Source organism: Diabrotica virgifera, chromosome 8 (genome assembly GCF_917563875.1).
Source record: "Diabrotica virgifera virgifera chromosome 8, PGI_DIABVI_V3a".
NCBI classification, from domain to species: domain Eukaryota; kingdom Metazoa; phylum Arthropoda; class Insecta; order Coleoptera; family Chrysomelidae; genus Diabrotica; species Diabrotica virgifera.
Window position 1 is genome coordinate 129,925,684 of NC_065450.1, and position 23,412 is coordinate 129,949,095.

At 33.6% G+C, this 23,412-nt stretch overlaps 1 protein-coding gene across 4 annotated transcripts in view; it reads left to right on the top strand.

The window, feature by feature from the left end:
• LOC126890486 (zinc finger protein 271-like) overlaps positions 1-23,412 on the top strand; it is a 114,806-nt gene that overhangs the window by 23,527 nt on the left and 67,867 nt on the right. For all 4 annotated transcript variants that reach the window (XM_050659468.1, XM_050659467.1, XM_050659470.1 and 1 more), the window contains exon 3: positions 6,705-6,830. In XM_050659468.1, coding sequence (XP_050515425.1) covers positions 6,705-6,830 — 126 coding nt within the window. The remainder of the gene's footprint in view (positions 1-6,704; positions 6,831-23,412) is intronic.

A 23,412-nucleotide genomic window follows, 5' to 3' on the forward strand; every position in this document is an offset into this window, starting at 1 on the left:
TTGTAATAAATGCAATAAATAAAAATAAATTAATAAAAAAAATGAGAAAATTTTGTATTTGCAAATAGTGATCACACTGTATATTTTATGGCTATAAGTAAAAGATATTAAATTATTTAAAAATGACACTATATTATAAAAACTTTGTCCTACCACTTAAATTTTTATTAACTTTAGGCCTATAAGACCTTAAAAAAATTTTTCATATGTTTAAAAACTATACTCAAAAATGATTTAATATATAGGGTGTTCCATTTAAAAAATACAACTTGGGTCGTACCGTCGTTCTGACTCACCCTGTATAATAGAAAATAATTTTAAATTATAGACGGTTTTGATATACATTAGTTTTGTTAAAAACGTTTTTTGTATATCCCATAGTTTAGCCGTAACCAAAGAAAACCAGAGGTTTGGCGCACCCTGTATATTTTAATTTAATGAATATTGAAAAAATCGAAAACTCTTTTTTCATATTTGTCGATGTAATTTGTATACTAAACGTAAAATTATATTTCTAAAATTATCAATTTATATTGATGCATCTATCAGTAGAGAAAATCATGTATCAAATTTCAAAAATCTTTTTTGATTTTTGCATACCTAATCGATTTCAATAATGTTGCGTTTACGGGACGTTGGGATTTCCCGTAAGGAGCCGGATTTCCCGTAAGAAGGAGCCGCTGAGTCGACTGCGTAACTAAGCGCCGGCGCCGACGGATTTTGATAATAATTTACATTTCGCATTTTTGTCAGTTTGGTATAATAATTCAAGTGAAAAAAATAAAATATTTCTCTGATGCCCGATTTCACTAGTGATGCCTAAACAGTTGCCTTATTAAGTAATTCTTATCGATAGGAACTTCCTAAGTCAATACTTAACAATAGCGTTTCATAACTAAAAGAACTACTTATCTAGGAAATTCTTTCCTAGTTGTTAATTCGGGTACGTTTGAACTATTTTTGATAAATAAAAAGAAGAATAAGATTACGTTTTCTTACTTTTTCGATTATTTGTCATTATGTATTGTTTGTTTGCCAATTTGGTTTTATGTTCAGTTTTGTACTGTTATAGTTATTTTATTTAGTAGTTAGTTATTTGTGAATTAAGTTTGTATATAATAAATATAGTATTGTATGTTATTTGTATATGTACAGTGAAATGGAGGAAAAGAAAAGAGTTGTAAATTTCACATATGACGAAACATTAAAGTTAGTTGAATTGTCATTAATGAAATAATTTTACCCCCTCCGTGGCTCAATGGTAAGAGCGCCTGCCTTTGGATCGAAAAAATCCGAAAGGTTGTGGGTTCGAATCTCACCAGGGTCAGGGATTTTTCATTTATTATAAATTAATAAATGAATATAGTTTCTGTCCTTGTGGGATCGGTACTCACCGGAGAGACCGCAGACGTTCGGATACAATTAGCGTCTCTTTGCAAAGACAATGACGTCGACTTTGCAAAGTAACAAGACACTTACTCAACACACACACTACACATGACACTAGGTACCTAACTGTTCAAAATTACCGTGCCTACCATGCCAATGGCCATTAGTTGTCGAGGCATTAGCTAAATAAAAAAAAAATGAAATAATTTTAAAATAAATAATATGTTGAAAATTGCTTTTTATTATTAATTTTTAATGACACACTTTTAGTGATATCATGAATGGGTTTTTGAAACACAACACTAGTTTGTTAGGTAGTAGGTAGACTACATAATTTTGTCAATAGACCTGTAAAAAACTCCAAATTATTTTCTATATTTTCCAACACATATTATATTATTAATATAAAAGATGATACAAAAATTACAACTAATATACCTAATATTACAGAATAACAGAAAAATTAAGGTAAGAGGCAAATTATTGACAAACGTCACAAGTACATTAGTCAAAATTGTAAAAATATAACCTGACTGTCAACGATAAGTAATACCTAAAGTTTAGAGAGATCGAAAACCGTATCCTAACGTAAGGTAATGCTTAAGCGTCTTAGGCAATTCTTATCATATGGTGAAATCCGTTTTAGAGTTAGAAAGTACCTAAACCCACTTAGGTAATTCTTAAATATTTAGGTGTCGTTGGTGAAATCGGGCAATAATCTATCAATAGATGAGGAAATGGTGCCATATTTTGGGTGATATAGATGTAATAAAAGGAAAACCAATTAGGTTTGGGTTCAAACTATGGTCTCTATCTAGTTCAAATGGTTATTTATTCAAACGTTTACCTTATGGTGGAAACACAAGTTCTTATGAAAACGAATTGGAGAAATGAATGGAGAATTGGCCAAGAAGAAATCGTTGTGCTAGATTTGTTGTCAGTTATTTAGTGAAAATCTAACCATCGCATATCTTTTGATAAGTTTTTCTCATCTTACAAGGTATTCGGTTTGCTAACAGAAAAAGGATATTACGCTGATGGAAAAATTGGAGGAAACCGTTCTTGTAGTAGTACAATGAAAAGTGTAAAAAATATAAAGAAAAGATCGTGGGACCTATGGTTTTTCTTACGATACTGAACAAAGTGTATTGTTAGATGGAGTGACAATTCTGTAGGGACAGTTGCATTGAATCCCTTGCAGGCGCAAAAAGACATAACAGAATAGAAAAGAAAATCCAACTAACCTCAGCCAAAATTTATAGCTGCGTATAATCAACATATGAGTGGATGGGTGATGTTGATTTGCATGATAACGGCATATCTACTTACAAAATAAAGGTAAAAGGAAAGGAATAGTGGTGGCCCTTTTTATAAATGTGATTGATAGTGTTATTGTCAATGCATGGAAGATATTTAACGTGATAAATAAAACAAAAATGTCATAATTAGATTTTAAGTCTTACATAGCAGTTACCCTGATGAAAATGGAAGTACCGCTGATCGAAGATAACGTCCAAGGAGAGGGTATATTGGCTTCAAAGATCTAATCAAGAATCCTACAAGACCCAATTGTGAACGACTATCCAGAAACAGTTTGTTCTCACGTTCTCAGAAATTATACTTGATAATGTAGGTCATTTCATGGCAGAGGACGAAAATAAAATAAGAAGAAGTAAGTAAGTAAGTAAGTAAGGTATGCTTTATTGTCAAAAAATTTTACCAATTTGTGGACAAAGCTTATACAAAATAAAAAAATACAATAAAAAGCAAAAAATAATAAAAAACTACAAACAAAACAAAAACAGAAACAGACACCAAGTAAATGGCGTGAATTATACTACTTAATATAATTTTATAGTTATTAAGTACACATTAAAAAATTAAAAATTTTGCAAACAATATGTATACAACGTCAGAGCAAAAAGAAGGCGAACAAGGAAAAGGGAAAGTAAATCAAAAGTTCTATGCCGCTGCAAATATGTACAAAAGTACTCGAAAGTAATAATCCTGCAAGTCAAACTAGAAGATGCAGACAAGCAAAAGTACAACTGTATATATGTGTGTGAAGTGTAAAATCCATCTACATAGGTACATCCAAACTACCTTCAACAACTTCACAGTAATTAAAAATTTAAAAAAAAATTGTTCTGAGAAATCGCACAGTTGTGTATACGCAACATTTTGTTATGAAAAAACTATGGACTTTTATTTTTTAAACTTGATAGATGAGTATTAAATTTATATTCTTAACAAAATAATGCAATAAAAAAACACAATTTATTTTTTTCTAACCTCGGGAACTAATGGGTTAAGGTAAATGTATAAAGACTCCAGACTTGCTTTAAAAAAAGACCTAATAACCATTGACAATGCTGTAGTACCTCCCCATGTGATTATTTTCAAATAAAAAAGTACAATTTTGTTGAAACATCACACAGAGACACATGCATCTTAAAAAACAGCTAAAATGTTAAAAAGAAGCAGGATTTTTAATAAACTCCCACTTTTTGGGAAGATATAATGACGGAGGGAATATTTCCGGGAATATTCCCATTTTTGTAATTTCTTCTCACTGGGAATATTCCCAGTCAACATCACTACTCTGGATGATGTTGTTTCTGGATTTAAGTTTTTCCTCTGGTTTTGTCAGATGTCCGTTGAAGGATAGGGTTCTGTCAAGAGTCACCCCAAGGTACCTTGGTGTTTTATTGTAGGTGAGTCTGGTGTTTTCGAATTGGATATTGGTATTCTTTCTGCAAGCTTGTTATTTAGGTGGAAACCGGAAATCTGTTTTTGTTGCGTTTAGTTGGAGCCTCCATTTACGAAAATACTTTCCCACTCTGTGTAAGTCCGCCATGACGATTTCTTCTGTTTCTTCAAATGACTTACACCAAGCAATGACCAAGTCATCAGCATAGCCAAACTTCCTCAATCTAGTTTCTGGTATATCAGCAATGTACAGGCTAAAGAGAAGAGGAGCCAGGACAGATCTCTGAGGCAGTCCATTATTCAGTTTTTTTGAGGTGCGGATGTCGATTCCCATGTCCACTTGAATTTTTATATAATATTGAATAAAATTTGTAAATTTTATTGAACAATGAGATAAAAATCATTCAGAAAAAATATCAATTCAGTTATATTTTTTCAACGCAAAAATGAAGCATGTCCGAACCAGAACAATACTAAAAATGCTACTGTAATAAACCACCATTTAAACAAATTATTTGTTTTAACCATCACAAGCAAATCATATCATCTCATTATATAAAATCAGTGTTATCTGAAAAAATATATTTTAAATAGCTGACACGACAAGCAATTAAAGTAGCTACTTTAAATCCATACCTGGACTCTTCAGGGCCCTGATTCTAATTCAAATTTCGACTTAAAACAAGTCGCACTCAATATGGCGACGTTAAACTGCGACTGTGCGAGCCTTGTGGATTTTAGTTGAACTAACGAAATAATGTCATTAAATAGTGACTTATCGAAATTAATTGCGCCTCCAAAAAAGTTGTTGATATTATAATTTCGAGTCGAAGTAATTGTGACACGGACATGAATGAATGGCCGAAAGCGAGGTTAGGTTTAGTTTAGGAGATGAGTTTTGTTTGTTTCTTGCAAGGAAAACTAAAGCAAAAGGTATTAATATGGCTGGGTTTTATGGAAATTGCGACCATCATGGCGGAGTCGAAATTAAATTGCAACCTCGAAATGAATTAGAATCAGGCCCCAGGGCTTATGTAAACCTCTTATTGATGGAATTTCACACTTGGGTACAATAGCACCCCACTGAACTGAATATTCATGACTCTCTTATATACACTGTGAGAGAGAAAACGGGCCACCCACAAATATAGCGCATTGCTTGAAATTAATTTTCATCTTAGAAGTTATCTTATATCCAATGGCATACATGCGAGCCGTCCACACGTCGGTTGAGGCACTATGTGGCTCACAAGTATGTCGTCCGCACATTTGTGCGGTGCACATTTATGCACAGTTTGTGATTTGTGATTTTTTATTTTTTTCTTATTTAAATCAAATTAAATATATTGGGCATTCAATGAGAGTCATTTGAAGCTCTTCACTTGTTGTTACAACGTCTTACATGCCTATTGAGAAGGCTCCATATTTACTCAATAGGATTAAGGTCTGGACTTTAAGCAGGCCAGTTAATTTTTGAAATACCAACATCTTCAAGATGCTGTTTTACAATCCTTGCCGTGTGTGACCTCGTATTATGTTGCATTAGCAGAAAACCATTACCAATAAATCCAGCATATGGCATCACATAATTTTGTAGGATCTCCGGTTTGTATAGGTGTGCTGTTAATGTGCCCGTCAATCAAGACGAGATCCACGTCGTGTGCCTCATTACTGAGCCACCATCAAAATCAACCTGGTGTGATGAAGTGAAGGTAGCATAACGTTCTTAAGCCCTTCTGTGGGCCTTATTTCGACCATCTTTACCATAAACTGATATTCTACACTCATCCATAGCCAATACTTTTTCCCAATCATCTGTTGTCCAATTGACATGTTCACGGGCAAATGCAAGTCTGCAACTCTTGTGAGCAATAGTATGTAATGGCCCCATTGCTGTATTGCAAGTTATCAAACCCTGTTCTGTTACAATAGAAACGCTGATTACTGGTCCTTGTACTTGCTGAGTATAGCTTTGGAGCATTTTAGCAGTTTGGATCCAGTTTCGCAATGCAGTAGTAATGAGACCATAATCATTTCTTGACTTTTATCTTCCCTTTTGCACCCGTGCCAGGTCACTGTTATAAGACTCGTCTCAAAAGATCATTGGTACCTAAGTTGTCTACACACAATTGGATGACATTGACTTATTCCATTTTCCAGCAATGTAATAATCTGAACAGACTTTCGATATTTTTTCATCATTATTAAGCAATACAATTTACTGTAAGGAGACCAGTGCTACAGTAAGATATCTCAGAAACTCTTTAGAACCCTACAATAGTTCACACAGTTCTCAAATTAATCAATTTCGCCAAGCTTTGTGGATTCATAAATAATGAGTCCTGAGAATTTTATCATTTAATAGGTTTTGCGAATTTACTTCTTCTGTTTGAAGGCTCGGTCTAGATTTTCAGTACACAATAATTCATTTAATTTAATTGACATAAAACAAATTACAGAAATATTCAGAAATATATAAAAAAATATAAAATTTCCTAAATTTTGTGAGTAGCCCTTTTTCTCTGGCCCGTAGTGTAGTTTTTTAGACTATAAGATAAGTAGTAAAAATTAGTGTTAAATAATGATGATGTATTTGTATTTATTAGAGATTGGACTAAAAGCTGAAATTAAGGAAGAAGTTGCAGGCAGTTGTCAAGGGTATACGGAGAGTCAGCTAGTTATATCCCCAGATCTCAAAAACTTCATTAATAAAGAAGATGAAGATAATTCAGGTGAGAAAAGGAATAAAAATATGTAGGAAGAACTTATTTTTATAGGTTTCATTTTAATCTACAATAGATAATTGTTTCTATATGAGATAAATAACCTACAACTTAGTTTGTGATAAAATCTCAAAAAAATATATTTCTCAGAAATTTTAATATTTACTCCATGGTAGCAACAAATATAGACAATATAGTCCCGAGAAATAAGATTTTTCTCGTGGCACATCCCCCTCCAGGCCGAAACCAAATTTTTTGAGTAGTATGGACATCTATATTAATAACCTTTATGTTTCCTGCAGCCGATTTTGATGATATACATAGTTATAAACAAATGAAGATCAAAAAACGGTAAATTTTCACTTTTTTCGCCTTTAACCAAATAGTTAAGCATTTTAAACAAATTGAGAGTAAGAAGCTCATAAATCGTCTAAAATATTTCAATATGGCGTTCGCTGAATAAGTCTATCCTTATACTCTGGGCTAATTAGCAAAATGCATGGAAAACTTATTTACCAGCAATTTTATTGCTGGAATCGAATTATAAGATCCTATATATTAATAATATAGGTATGCAAAGTTCGCAGATAGTGTGCTACTTTTTTTATAAACAAAATGGCGCCGACAAATCGTATTTTTTTCAATTATTGCTCTATAACTCCGAAGATTTTAACTTAACAACAAAAACACCCAAATAAAAATTCACCATAATTAAATTCTGCATAGAGATAGGTTTTTCCCGATTTGCTCCGACGAAAATTTTCCTCGGAAAATGCGGGTTTTCCCAACAAAAACTCTAATTTTCAAATAAAGTTTTAGGTAGGTAAGTAATTATTAATCAATAATTAAATAACTTAGTGACATCAAAGCTTTCTTGGTATAGATTGTAATTCCAGAAGTCGGTGAAAATTAAACGAATATTTTAGCAAAAATTCAAGTGTTAATTAACAATTTATTTTGTTTTTGTATTTTATTAACAATTAATGTATTTTGACAACGAAACCCGATTTGGGCTTCGAAACGTTAATAAATTCATTTTTTAGTAAAATTGTGGCTTATTTCCCATAAAAAAATACGTAATTATAAAAATGCCACAAGGAAATAGCTTCAGAACAATGTTAATTAACAATTTACTATCGCAATAATAACCAAAATAATCATGATACATTGATCAAACTTATAAAGATTATAAAGATGAGATGCTTATTTAATATTTTATCGACAAAACATAAATTTTTCGTTTTTTTGCACAATCTTTAAATTTTGAAAAAAAAATAGTTATAATACGCTGGTCTAATCAGTAAAGTACAAAGAAAGGTTATTTACCAGCAATTTTAATGCTGGAATCGAATATTATGATCCTGTATATTAATAATATAGGTATGCAAAGTCCGCAGATAGTGTGCTACTTTTTCTATTAACAAAATGGCGCCCCCAAATCGTGTTTTTTTCAATTATTGGTCTATAACTCCGAAGATTTTAACTTTACACCAAAAACACTCAAATAAAAATTCACTCCAATTTAATTCTACATAAAGGCCTGTTTTTCCCGATTTGCTCCGACGAAAATTTTCCTCGGAAAATGTGGGGTTTCCTTACAAAATCTCGAGTTTTCAAATAAATTTTTTGGGCAAGTAATTTATTTATCAATAATTAAATAAATTGGTGGAATAAAAGCTTTCTTGGTATACATTATAACTGCAGAAGCCGGTGAAAATTAAACGAATATTTTAGCAACAATTCAATTGTTAGTTAACAATTTACAGTCGCAATAACAACCAAAATAATCATGAGACATTGATCAAACTTAGAAAGATTATAAAGATGTGATGCCTATTTAATATTTTGTTGACAAAATATAATTTTTTCATTTTTTTGCATAATCTTTAAATGTTTAAAAAAATAGTTATAAACAAATTAACATTTCTCATAAATTGTTTATTATATTCGAATTTTAAAAAATACTTAAAATGCGTATTTCAATGGTCTTGAAAATGAATGCTTTAAAAAAATTTCCAACCATTTGCAAAAAAGTTATGAAACAGCAAAGTAAATATACGATTGTTGCGTTGTTTATAATTTGTTTTAATTGTTTCAAAGCTTAAAAGTGAGTCTGTGGTACAATCTAACTACTCACAAAGAATATCAAATATTAGTTCAATGGTTATATTTTAATCAAAGATTAAAAATGTTTTTTTTTTGTAATTTTTAGCGCGAAAGTAGGCTTGATACAGAGCCGGAGCTAAAATGTTCACTCGAAGCGACTGACACGCAGCATACATAAAACAATAATTTTATTTATTAAGTGTAGGTCGCGCGGCGGTCGTCGCTTCGAGTGAAAATTTTAGCTACAGTACTGTATTAGTCTACTTTCGCGCGAGTAAATTACAAAAAAATATATTTATATTCTTTAATTAAAATATAACCATTAAACTAATAATCGATATTTTTTGTAAATAATTAGCTTATACTTTAAACTCACTTTTACACTTTGAAAGAATTAAAAAAATATATAAACAACGTAGTAATCGTATGTTTACTTTGCTGTTTCATAACTTTTTTGCAAATGGTTGCAAAAAAGTTTTAAAGCATTCATTTTCAAGATATTTGAAATACGCATTTTAACTATTTTTTTAAATTAGAATATAACAAAAACTTTCTGAAAAAACGTTAATTTGTTTATAACTATTTTTTTAAACATTTAAAGATTATGCAAAAAAATAAATAATTTATATTTTGTCGACAAAATGTTCAATAGGCATCTTATCTTTATAAGATTTCAAAGTTTGATCAGTGTATCATAATTATTTTGGTTATTATTGCGACCGTAAACTATTAATTAACAATTGAATTGTTGCTAAAATATTCGTTCAATTTTAACCAGCTTCTGGAACTATAATCTAAACCAATAAGGCTTTTAAGTCACCAAAGTATTTAATTATTGGTAGATAATTACTTATCTAAAACTTTATTTGAAAATTAAAGATTTTGTTTCGAAAACCCGCATTTTCCGAGGAAAATTTTCGTCGGAGCAGATCGGGAAAAACATATCTCTATGCAGAATTTAATTTCGGTGAATTTTGGTTGTTATTGCGACTGTAAATTGTTAATTAACAATTGAATTGTTGCTAAAATATTCGTTTAATTTTCACCGGCTTCTGCAGTTATAATCTATACCAAGAAAGCTTTTATTTCACCAATTTATTTAATTATTGATAAATAATTACTTGCCCAAAAAATTTATTTGAAAATTCGAGATTTTGTAAGGAAACCCCACATTTTCCGAGGAAAATTTTCGTCGGAGCAAATCGGGAAAAACAGGCCTTTATGTAGAATTAAATTGGGGTGAATTTTTATTTGAGTGTTTTTGTTGTAAAGTTAAAATCTTCGGAGTTATAGAGCAATAATTGAAAAAAACACGATTTTCGGGCGCCATTTTGTTTATAAAAAAAGTAGCACACTATCTGCGGACTTTGCATACCTATATTATTAATGTATATAATCATAAGCTTCGATTCCAGCAATAAAATTGCTGGTAAATAACTTTTCCCATAAATGGCCTATTCTCCGATAATCAGCCCAGACTATTATTGGTTGCTTGGAAAATTGCAAAATAAATCATAAATTTTGAGTTTTTATAAATATTCATAACTTATGTAAAAATTAACTTAGAACCTTCTTATTACACGAATTGCTGAGACTTCTGGTGCTTAAATTATAATTTAAATTTCAAAGCAATTGGTCAAATAGTTTAAAAGTTATTTAATTTGTTTATCCCAAATTCATTTTTTTTTGCAACACTATAAGTCAGAAAATTATGAGTTAAAGTAAGACTTCTGACAGTTTATGGAAGAACATTTATACTATTGACTTAATTAACAAAAAATGACAAAAAGTAATTTTAAACAGTGTAAAATTATTTTGCAAAAACACGTGGATTTTTTGCGTACTTATAAACAATTAGAGTAACTTTTTAACCGTTACCCGTAGAAAAATTATTTTTTCATATTTGGAAAGACTGAATTTTTATACACATTTAGAAAAAAAAATAATTGTCCTAGGACAATTAGGGACAAAGTTAGCCCCCCTTTTTTTAATTGACATGTTTTTGCAAAATAATTTTGCAGTATTTAGAATTATTTTTGTGTCATTTTTTGTTAATTAAGTCAATAGTGTAAATATTCTTCTTCCGTAAACTGTCAGAAGTGTTACTTTAACCTCATAATTTTCTGACTTATAGCGTTGCAAAAAAATAATTTGGGATAAACAAATTAAATAACTTTTAGGGCCGGTTGTTTGAACGCTAATCAACATTGATCACTATCAAATATTTAATTACTGTCACAACTGTCAATGTCAACTTTGGTTGGGTTGCTGAAAACATAGTTAATTATAATTATGAGATTAGTTAGTCAATTAACATAACAATTATTAACATAATTGATTAACTAATTTCATAATTGTCATCAATAATTATGTGTTCGGCAACCCAACCAAAGTTGACATTGACAGTTGTGACAGTAATTAAGTATTTGATAGTGATCAATGTTGATTAGCGTTCGAACAACCGGCCCCTAAACTATTTGACCAATTGCTTTGAAATTTAGGGTATGATTTAAGCACCAGAAGTCTCAGCATTCCGTGTAATAAGAACGTTCTAAGTTAATTTTTACATAAGTTATGAATATTTATAAAAACTCAAAATTTATGATTTATTTTGCATTTTTCCAAGCAACCAATAAGGATAGACATATTCAGCGAACGCCATATTGAAATTTTTTAGTCGATTTATAAGTTTCTTACTCTCAAATTTGTTTAAAATGCTTAACTTTTTAGTTAGAGACGAAAAAAGTGAAAATTTACCGTTTTTTGGTCTTCATTTGTTTATAACTATGTATATCATCAAAATCGGCTGCAGGAAACATATAGATTGGTTATTAATATAGATGTCCATACTACTCAAAAAATTTGGTTTCGGCCTGGAGGGGGTTGTGTCACCAACAGGATATTTTTTTCCTTATTTCTCTGAACTAATATACAGGCATATACAGGGTGAGTGGGGAGGAATGTGCCAAACTTCAAGACTGTATAAGTGTATAATATACGTAAAAATAATTAAAAATAACTCACATGTTGTTATTTGATTTTCATTTGTTTCCGAGATATGGGGTGTTAAAATGTTTCTTGCAAACTGACCATTTATTTATTGCTCTAAAACCGGTTGAGGTGTGCAAATGAAATTTGGTGGTTTTTAAGACATAGTTGTTGCGCATGTTTTGACACACAATTAAGAATTTTATTTTCACCATTGGCGTGCGTACGAGTAATAGTCTGACATTTTTAAAGAAAAAAAAAATAGTACACCACTGAGATATTTCAAATTAAAAATTATTTTTGAATTCCCTGTTCAATTTCTGACAAACAATCTATCTTCATGTTTGTTCATACGATGCTTCGTTTTCATGCAAAAAATAAAATATATTAACGCTTACAACGTATTCGCAATAAGTTTCTACACAGTCATACAGAAACTTCGTCGAAAACTTTGTAAGCGTTAAGATGTTTTATTTTTTGCATGAAAAAAGGGAAGATAGATTTTTGGTCAAAAATTGAACGAGGAATTCAAGAAAGATTTTTAAATTGAAATATTTCAGTGGCGTACCATTTTTATATTTAAAAATTACAGACTATTATCCGTATGCGCGCCAATGGTAAATATAAAATTCCTAATTATATGTCAAAACATGCGCAACAACTATGTCTTAAAACCCACACAATTTAATTTGCACACCTCAACCGGTTTTAAAACAATAAATAAATCGTTAGTTTGTAAGAAAAAGTTTAACACCCCATATCTCGGAAACAAATGAAAATCGAATAACAACATACGAGTTATTTTTGATTATTTTTACGTATTGTAACAAAAGAGAAATCTTGGACGACCGCCGTATAACAGTAAACACCTCGAGAATGACGTCATCGAATGATCTAGGCCTCGGCGGAAAGGAGGAGGGACTTCTCGAACGTACGATCCGTAGGCGGAACACGCTGATAGCTAGAGATGGGCGTCGATTGTTCCAGAATAACAACTGGGTATAAATACGAGCATATTTGTAAATACAGTTTAGTCTTAAGCTAAAGTTTGTAAAGTAAACTTGTATAAATAAATAATAAAGTCGTATATAAATACACGAACCGCTAGTTTTATTGTAATTATAAGTAATTACAGTAGTCACGTTATATTGGTGTCGGTGTTCGGTGAAAAATACAGTAAACTTAGTGCGATATAAATAAGTGAATTCGGAAAGACTTTAAAAGACTTTTGGACTTTATTCGTCGGGAATAGTTAAAGTCCGTTGATTGTTCGGTATTCGGAAAGACTTAAGACATTTTGAAAAGTACGTGTGTGCCGACCAAAGATGTTGCTACAAGAACTGACCATAAAACAGCTCCGTGAACAATTAGAAGAGTACGAATTAGACAGCAGTGGGTGCAAGATAGTCCTACAAGCACGACTCAAGGAAGTCCTCACGAAGAACAAAGATGACCCAGAGACGTTCCACTTCCAGTCAGCAGAACAAGTAATCCTATCGAAATTAAAAACTGTTTCTGAAACGATCGATGAAACTTCTAGAAAAAGCGACGAGAAATTTGAAAGTGTTTCTCAAAAGATCGATGAAACTTCTAGAAAAAGCGACGAGAAATTTGAAAGTGTTTCTCAAGTAATTAAAGACGTTTGTAGACAGAATGACGAGAAATTTGAAGAAGTTTCTAGAACATTCGATAAGATACAGAAAAGTGTAGAGACCGTAGAAGAAAAGATCAAACAACTAGAGAGTATGATAACTGATACAAAAGTACAACCATCAGTTAATGCAGCAGCGTTAGATCCTTTAGTGAAAGATGAACTACCGAGAGACGAAACGTCGCATAATATGAGATTCAAATTACCACCATTTGATGGAAAGTCCTCTTGGTCCATATATCTTAGACAGTTTGAAGCTATTGCGACCGCCAATCATTGGACCGAACAAGAAAAGGCTGTTTCCTTGACTGCTGCTTTACGAGGTGATGCTGCAGATATATTAAGGTCAATTCCCAAGGGTCAAGAAAATTGTTACCAGACCTTGTTCACTCGTCTAGAAAAACGCTATGGAGATGCCCATCTACAACAAGTATACAAAGCACAACTGCGAAGTAGAAGTCAACGAGCAAGTGAGAATCTGCAAGAATTTGAAGCAGATGTGGCTCGTGTGGTGCGGTTGGCTTATCCAGAGGTGCCAGACAGCGTTTTAGAAGAAATTGCAGTAGATACCTTCGTCAATGGGCTGAAAGATAGTGAACTACAGAAAGCTTTACGACTAGCAAGACCGAAAGTTTTAGATGAAGCACTTGCTATTGCCTTGGAACACGAAGCAGCTAGCCAAGCTTCACGAAACAATCGAGTAATAACCGTGGAAAAAGGCGATAAGAGAAAAGATGAACGTTTGGTGGAAATGGTACGGAGGGTGATTCGTGACACGATGCCGATGAGACGCATGAAGAGGGCTGGAAGAGTTAGTTCAAATACAGATGCTTCCTCGATACGGCCATGCAGTGAAAGTTGTAATCACCGGCTTAAAGTAGATGAACAGCTTTGCCCTGTGAGACGAACTACCGTCGTTAATGAGCAATGGCAGCCACAACAGTTACAAGAAGCCCAAGAAGACGATCCATGTATAAAAAGAGTATTGGATTGGATGCGTCGAGGTGAGAGACCTAGTTGGCAAAACATTAGTGCATGTAGTCCGGAAGTCAAGGCCTACTGGAGCCAATGGAATTGCCTGATACTAAAAGATGATCTTCTGTACAGAACCTTTGAGAACGATGATGGTACAGAATCTAAGTTTCAGTTGATTGTACCTAAAAGTAAAGTGTCAGAAGTATTGCGTCAGTTGCATGACGGTACATCAGGTGGACACTTTGGTATTACGAAGACTCTGCAAAAGGTTCGAGAACGGTTCTATTGGGTGAACTGTAAAGATGATGTAAGAAGATGGTGCCAGAAATGTGAACTGTGTGCATCCGGTAATGGTCCAGTTGGTAAAAAGAGAGCACCCATGAGACAGTACAATGTTGGCAGTCCTATGGAAAGAGTAGCAATCGACATTGCAGGTCCATTTCCAGAAACTGATGCTGGAAATAAATACATCCTGGTAGCCATGGATTATTTTACGAAATGGACCGAGGCCTATGCATTACCAAATCAAGAAGCTGCTACCGTTGCAGAGGTACTTGTTAAAGAATTCTTCAGCCGATTTGGTGTTCCCTTGGAGATCCACTCCGACCAAGGGCGAAACTTTGAGTCAGCTCTTTTCCAAAACGTTTGTAAATTGATTGGTGCCAATAAGACCAGAACAACACCCCTGCATCCTCAATCAGATGGAATGGTCGAGAGGATGAACCGAACGATGGGTAAACACTTGTCCAAAGTTGTATCTGAACATCAGCGAGATTGGGACCAACACATTCATTTATTCCTGATGGCCTACCGCTCGGCCGTGAATGAAACTACAGGTCAAACACCAACCTGCCTGATGTTGGGTCGTGAAGTTCGGTTGCCCTGCGACCTAGAGTTTGGCTGCAGACCTTCCGAGGAATATGTTGCAGGCGAAAATACGTAGACCGCCTGAAGTTACGAATGAACAACATTCATGAACGTGCCCGACAACACATCCAGATAGCCAGTGACAGAATGAAAGATCAATATGATTCTCGCTGCAAGAATGGAAGCTTCGAAGTAGGTGATCTTGTCTGGCTTTATAATCCACAACGTCGTCGAGGCCTGTGTCCTAAACTGCAAAGACAATGGGAAGGTCCGTATGAAGTTAAGAAGAAAATAAATGACGTAATATACAGAATTAAGAAGTTACCAAACGGTAAACCAAAAGTTATTCACATAAATCGTCTTGCACCATATGCTGGCTCAAATGAAACAGAGGAAGCCCGAGTCCTCCAACAGGAGATGAAAGATGCACCACAGCCAAGTTTTAAGGAATTTATGTCAAATTACGCAGAAAGAAAGAGTGCTAGATTCGGCGTGACCACAGAAGTTCAGCAAGATCTGTTTGGTGTTCCAGAAAACGTCTCTCTAGCCCACTGTGTTGCCCAAGACCTCGAGATGACTAAAGGAATCTCGTCCGTATTCAATAGAAAGTTCGGCCGCCTGGACGAGTTAAGGAATCAACAACCTAAAATTGGAAGAGTATTGCGATTGGAAGATGGTCCTCGATCTTTGCTGTATATAGTGACCAGGAAGTCTTATACGGACACGCCAAGCTACGAGAACATATGGCGTGCTCTAACTAATTTGAAGAAAATCGTGTGTAATTATGACATCAAAGATTTGGCTATACCAAAAATAGGCCATGCAGTAGAAAGTCTGGATTGGAAGATTGTGAGAAGCATGCTTGAAGTGATCTTCAGAGAAACTGGCGTACGAATTACTGTGTGTTGCATGAACCCGAAGATGTCATACCCTTCAAAGACAGTAGACTGCTATTTCTTCTTGAAGGGTGTATGCAGAGCTGGAGAGTCGTGTAGATTCCGCCATCCTGGGCCTTCATCTAGAGTTGCTGATCGGGACGCTCAGATCTTAAGAGGGGAGCAGTGTAACAAAAGAGAAATCTTGGACGACCGCCGTATAACAGTAAACACCTCGAGAATGACGTCATCGAATGATCTAGGCCTCGGCGGAAAGGAGGAGGGACTTCTCGAACGTACGATCCGTAGGCGGAACACGCTGATAGCTAGAGATGGGCGTCGATTGTTCCAGAATAACAACTGGGTATAAATACGAGCATATTTGTAAATACAGTTTAGTCTTAAGCTAAAGTTTGTAAAGTAAACTTGTATAAATAAATAATAAAGTCGTATATAAATACACGAACCGCTAGTTTTATTGTAATTATAAGTAATTACAATAGTCACGTTATAGTATATTATACAATCTTGAAGTTTGGCACATTCCTCCCCACTCACCCTGTAGAATCACACTTCACTGTCCTGTTTTATTAGTTGCTGTTCAGGAACTAGTTCAGAAACTTTTACTTCCGTTCCTCTACCACTAGGAAGGACTCATGTGGTCTGCATTTTATAAAATTAGGAATAAAAGCCTCATGCATCATATTTTTTTGTAGAAGATAAGATATTACTTTAACTTTTTAACAACTCAATCTTTTTAGAACTATAAACAATATTGTGATTCAAGTTTTTAATTTAGAGGGAATGAGGGGATTTTAGTGAGTAGGCAGTTGTGTTCTACGACTATACCCGTCGACTTGACGGATATCGTCGAATGAGGATGAGCGAGCAGACTGCATCTCACACTTAAGGAGAGAGGGCAACCCCTAGTTTCGTAAGTTGCTGTGGTCTAGTCTCTGACGGTCTTGTGAAGATTCCCTCCTCAAAAAAATATCAGAATTGTGTGGCGGCTAGTTTTTTCTGGTAATTAAATATATAATTAGAAATATTCATTTTTACTTGTCAGCGTATCAGGGATTTTGTTTCCAGTGAGATTAAGGTTCATTCAGTATGATGAGGATGAGGATGAGTGAGCACACGGTACACAGAGAACCGGTATGTTCGCACGCATGGAAGGCGAACGCGTGACGTCATATGGGAACCTTAATTTTCATCCGGCAATGCTAAATGAAGCGGTAATTTTGTTCGAATTTTAAAATTATGTACCTATCATCGCTTTTTAAATTAAAAATTCTATTTTATATTTTTTTTCTGTCATTTTCCAATATGCATTTAATTTAAACATGAATTTCCATTGAAAAATAAAGATTTTAGGTATCTGTTGTCCAATATACATTTACCATAGTATATATTAAAAAAAATAAAACAGAAATAATATAAACATTCACTTTACTTCTGGGTCTGTAACAACGTTTCACATAAAATTGTGTCTACTTACTGTTATTCTAAATTGTTGAAAAATATTTGACTAAAAATAAAAACTTAACTACAAATCAATTAAGAAATTTTAAGTTTTAGATGAAGTTTTAGAACCAATTACTTGATGACTTTTAAATTTTATTTACAAAATAGAAAAAGGTTGATTTTAAGTTAAACCAGGCTAGGAATCTAAAAAATTTCAAGTGCAAACATTTTATTAGACACATATACATATTATACAGAGTGGGTCACATTTGGCAATATTTATTAGATTTTAAGGAAATGACGAAACAGATTGATTTTTGATCTTAGTGGGACACATTTTTACGGTACATACATTTGTCATTTGTCAACCCCCTCCCTTACACTTCCACCACCCCTTATTCTTAAATAGGGAATAGGGGTCGTGTGCTAGCTCATTTAAAAGGTTACTCTCTATTCAGTACCTAATATAAAAAATTTTATAATAATTTTTATACAGGGTGTTCAAGAAAAATATTTAAATTAAATTAATTGACACACAAAGAAGAATGTATGTAATTTATTTAACTCAAAATACATTCTACTGCTGTCACAAAACAAAAAAAAAATATTTTTTGATAAATAAACATTGCTCTTCGCTTAATTTCAATATCCAAGCTGCCACCCATCTGCCTCTTGGTAGGTTGAATATTGAATTTAAGCGAAAAACAATATTTATCTGTCAAATAAACATTTTTCTCTGTTTTCTGTCAGTATTAGAATGTATTTTGATTTAAATAAATTGCATACATTATTCTTTTTGTGTCAATTAATTTAATTCAAAATAATTTTTCTTGGACACCCTGTAGAAATAATTAGGTCAATGTTAATATTACTGAATAGTAACCTTTCAAATGAGGTAGCACACCACCCGTATTCCCTATTTAAAAATAAGGGGTGGGGGAAATGGGAGGGAGGGGGTTGACAAATGACAGATGTATGTACCGTAAAAATATGTGCCCCTTAGATCAAAAATCGACCTGTTTCTTCATTTCCTTAAAATCTAATAAGTACTGCCAAATATCGAGGTAGACTGTTTTCTTTGGCCCACTCTGTATATGTATTTATAAAATGTTCGCACTTAAAATTTTTAGATTCATAACTTGGTTTAACTTTAAATCAATTATGTATGTTAATACATATTTTGTATAATATTATGTATAAGACATATTATATGTATATTAATAAAAAAACAAATTTGCGGGAAAAGTTTTATTAATAATATTAGAATTAGTAGGTATCTATAATTAAAATCATTTTTTAAAATTAGAAAATTTAGATATCTTTTTGTCAAGTGCTCTCTGGCAGTTTTTAAAACTTATTTTTCTGTTAATATCCCTCATTCTATGATAATATACTTATATGTTCGTGTTCTGCACATGCATAATATCACCTCAAATGACATTATAGTCTCGGTTTTAATAAATTACTATAAAACTAATAGTTATATGTATTATAATAGTTTTAAAAATACACAGTTATGGTAATAAACAACAACTTGTAACTAAAATAATATAGAATTACTTCAATCGTTAACAGCTTAATATTTCAAAACCGCCTCAATCTATTCATTTCAACGCCACCACATACGAAATAATGCATCCAAACAATAAGCAAATATCTCTTAGGTTCCCACGTGACGTGCTGCGCGGCCGAAACAAATTTAGCGACGAAAATCGGCATACCGGTTCTCTGTGTACCGTGAGTGAGCAGACTTTTAATCTGATACTTCAGGAGAGAGGGCAACAACCTAGTTTCTTAAGTTGCTGTGGTCTACTCTGACGGTCTTATGAAGATCTTCGGATGACGGTCTTCTCAAAAAAATATAAGTATAGTGTGGCGGCTGGTTTTTTCTGGTAATTAAATATGTAATTAGAAATATTTATTTTTTCTTATCAGCGTATCAGGTATTTAATTAAGAGAAATAAGGATTTTCTCAGAACACTCAAATAATCAGATAGCTGACAACTTTTTTAGTTATTGTAGACCTATAGGAAGAAAACCTACCTGTTTCCTGTCTAGAGTTCGTGTTCGTTTTTTAACTATTAACAATTGAATGCAAAAAACGTGATTTTTTCGATTTTTTGCACCCCATTAAAAAGCTAAATAGTTGACATAAAATTAAAAAGAACATTGAAAAAGCTTCAAAATAGTGATTTTTTTTAATGTTAAAAATCAACTTGTTGCTTCGCAAATTGCAAAATAAATGAAAATCGATATTTTTTACTACATTTAACTTAAGAATTTTAGGGTTTCACCCATAGTTGGATATTTTGGTACTTAACAAATTCTCAAAATTGGAGACCGATCCATTAGTTAGTTTAAAAGTTATTCTATTTGTTTATCCCAGAGACCTTTATTTTGCAATAACATAAGACAGAAAATAATGAATATAGGAAAATTCTGCGTATGCCAAATGAAAGTAGAAAACTGATAGTATCTAAATGTATTAAAAAAAATAGTATCTAATATAGTTAAAACTCCTAATGCCAAATTTTTTAAATTTTGTAATTTATTTTTTTTAAAACATCCTTTATTTATTGCAATCTATTTCTGCAATTAAAAAAACAATAATCAATAGGTTTATCACAATAACATAGTGGAAATCCATCCAGTGATGAAAATCCTTTGCGATACATTTCTGATAAAAATATCTGAGATATAAATAACAATTTACAAAGACATATTTTACGAACATATAAAAAGAACATCAATAGTTAAAATACACACACATTAAATTATATAATCTACGTTTCAGTAACTACAGGTACAGAAAGGTCTAATGGGTCACGGCGTTTTAGTCTTCCTCTCCTCGGTCGCTTAAGTAGGTCTTGCGCAAGCGTATTTGGATGCTTCATTAGTCTATTTTTGTAGGTTCCACTGAGTGAGACAACGGTGTCTTTAATGTTTTGGATCTGGAGATCTCGATGTATAACATAATTAGGCACATACCACGGTGCATTGGTAATATGTCTCAAGACTTTTGATTGGAAACGCTGAAGTTTCAGTAAATAGGAATTAGATGCTGTACCCCATATCTAAATACCGAAGTCCAAACTGGCTTTAGGATAGATTTATATAATAATAATTTATTGTATAGACTTAATTTGGATTTTTTGTCCATGGGCCAATACATTTTGCTGTATATTAATCCGAGTTGTAGTCGTTTTTTCGAGATATGCTTTCCCCAATTTAGTCGGCTATCAAAATGTATTCCTAAGTATTTAACATCATTTCTTGTGGGTGTGATGGTATTGTTTATATGCACAGATGGTACACTTTTCCTGCATAAAGTGAATGTTATATGTGCAGATTTACTGCACTTACTTTAACTCGCCACAGTTTTAACCATTAGCTAAACCATTTAAATGATGTAAATTTTGGCACGCTGTAACTGGAACCGAAGCAGAGTGTGGGTCGGTTGGGCATGGGAAAATTTTGACAGCGTGGGAAAAATTTTATCTGCCACGCCCCACGCCACGCCCACCACAAAGCCACGCCCACCACAAAGCCACGCCCACCGCAAGCCTCGCCCACCCACAGCATCGCCCATAGACCAATGAGATCAAAGTCCAGCGACCAATGAGCAATTAGCCCCAATCACCGACCAATGATCAGGCACCGACCAATGGGAACACAGCCAGCCCCACCTACGTCACAAACCCTCGCCTTCCAAGATGGCCTCCTCTTTATTTCGTTTATCGCAAAATATACAGGGTGTAGTCAGAAAGCCAAATAAGACACTTATCCATGAAGCACCTATCTGCCATCTGCGCTGTTATTGGTTCGTTTATTACATGTAAGACATTAGCAAAAGAGCAGCAATCACAAAGACATTAGCAAAAGAGCATTGTAGCATGTCTCCGACCTGACTGATTATATATTGTTGGAAAGAGGAAGGCATGTTACCATATAAACAAAGATGTCAGCAATGACAAAACGGCACTATATCATATCTTCGTGTCTATTGGTCCAATTCGTGTGAATATGGTCTCGTTGGGAAAAAGAGGGGATATTGAATATGTTAACATAAAAACAAAGATGTCAGCAATGCCAAAACGACACTATATCTTCGTTGCTATTAATTTTAGCGCAACAGACATCGAAGGGAAGGAGAAACATGGCAACACTGCCAAAACGGTGATATATTAGTCCTATCACAGTTCTTCATCTTATCATGCCACCTGTCGGCTGCAACATGTAACTATGCTCAAACCATCTAGAAGAACGTATACCAGTCTTACAGTATGACCAAACCATCAAACATCCTATCACAGTTCTTCATCTTATCCTGCCACCTGTCGGCTGCAACATGTAACTATGTCCAAACCCTCTATAAGAACATATACCATTCTTACGCTGTGGTCAATTCTTCATCTTATCATGCCACCTGTCGGCTGCAACATGTAACTATGCCCAAGCCCTCTAGAAGAACGTATACCATTCTTACAGTACGACCATCAAACATCCTATCACAGTTCTTCATCTTATCATGCCACCTGTCGGCTGCAACACGTAACTAATTGACATTGCCAAAACGGCATTACAACATATCTTCTTGGCTAATGATCCGATTTTGACGTATGGGATATCAAATGAAAGCGGTGGCGACACAGATGGCAACTGTCAATTCTTCTTCTGTCAACGTTCAATATTAATTGCCAATTCTTCTTCTTCTTTTCCGTATAGTGCCTAACAGAACGTGACAGTGCCTAACAGAACGTGACGTGCATAACGTCACGTGAATCACGCGACGTAAATAACGTGACCTGATGGTTTCTAATGGCCTCTAATGGTCTCTGCTACACTCTATTCCCTAATGGTATAGACTATTTATCTTTAAACCATCCTAACAGTGTACCTCGTTAACGTGATATTTTACCGTGAATGACGTAACGTGAATGACGTGACGTGAATAAGACATTGCCAAAACGGCACTATATCGTATCTTCGTTTCAATCATACATTCCTACAATGAACATATACCATTCTTACAGTATGACCAACAAACATCCTCGATCTCCCTCCAATCATACATTCCTACAATGAACATATACCATTCTTACAGTATGACCAGCAAACATCCTAGATCTCTCTCCAATCATACATTCCTACAATGAACATATACCATTCTTACGCTGTGGCCAAACCAGCAAACATCTCATGTACAAGTCTTTTCAGAAAAAAATGCGTATTATTTTTATGTAAATTACTGATGTATTGTGAGTTGCATACAACATTTTATCTACGGCAAGCCGGGTAATATGAATTTTACAGTTTGATATTAAAGATCTGTGATAAGAATATATGAGGGCCATAGACGGTTCTTTAATAGCCATCAGGCAACAATTTCCCCTGATCATGTTTATAAAACATACGGAATGCACTGTATATACTAACCCAAGCTGACAACATACTTTGCAGATATGGATTACGATCAGCTTATAGGTTTATGTACAATTCCCTTCGTAAAGGTACATAGGCGTGCATCCGTGCGGGTTAAAAGTCGACCGTCCTTTTTATACTCCAAAAGGAGGACCATATTTAAAGGTATTATGTATCAGATATATTGAGAAAAAAATTATATACACTTAGAGTATACCTAGGTAGAAAAAAACTTTTGTTAATG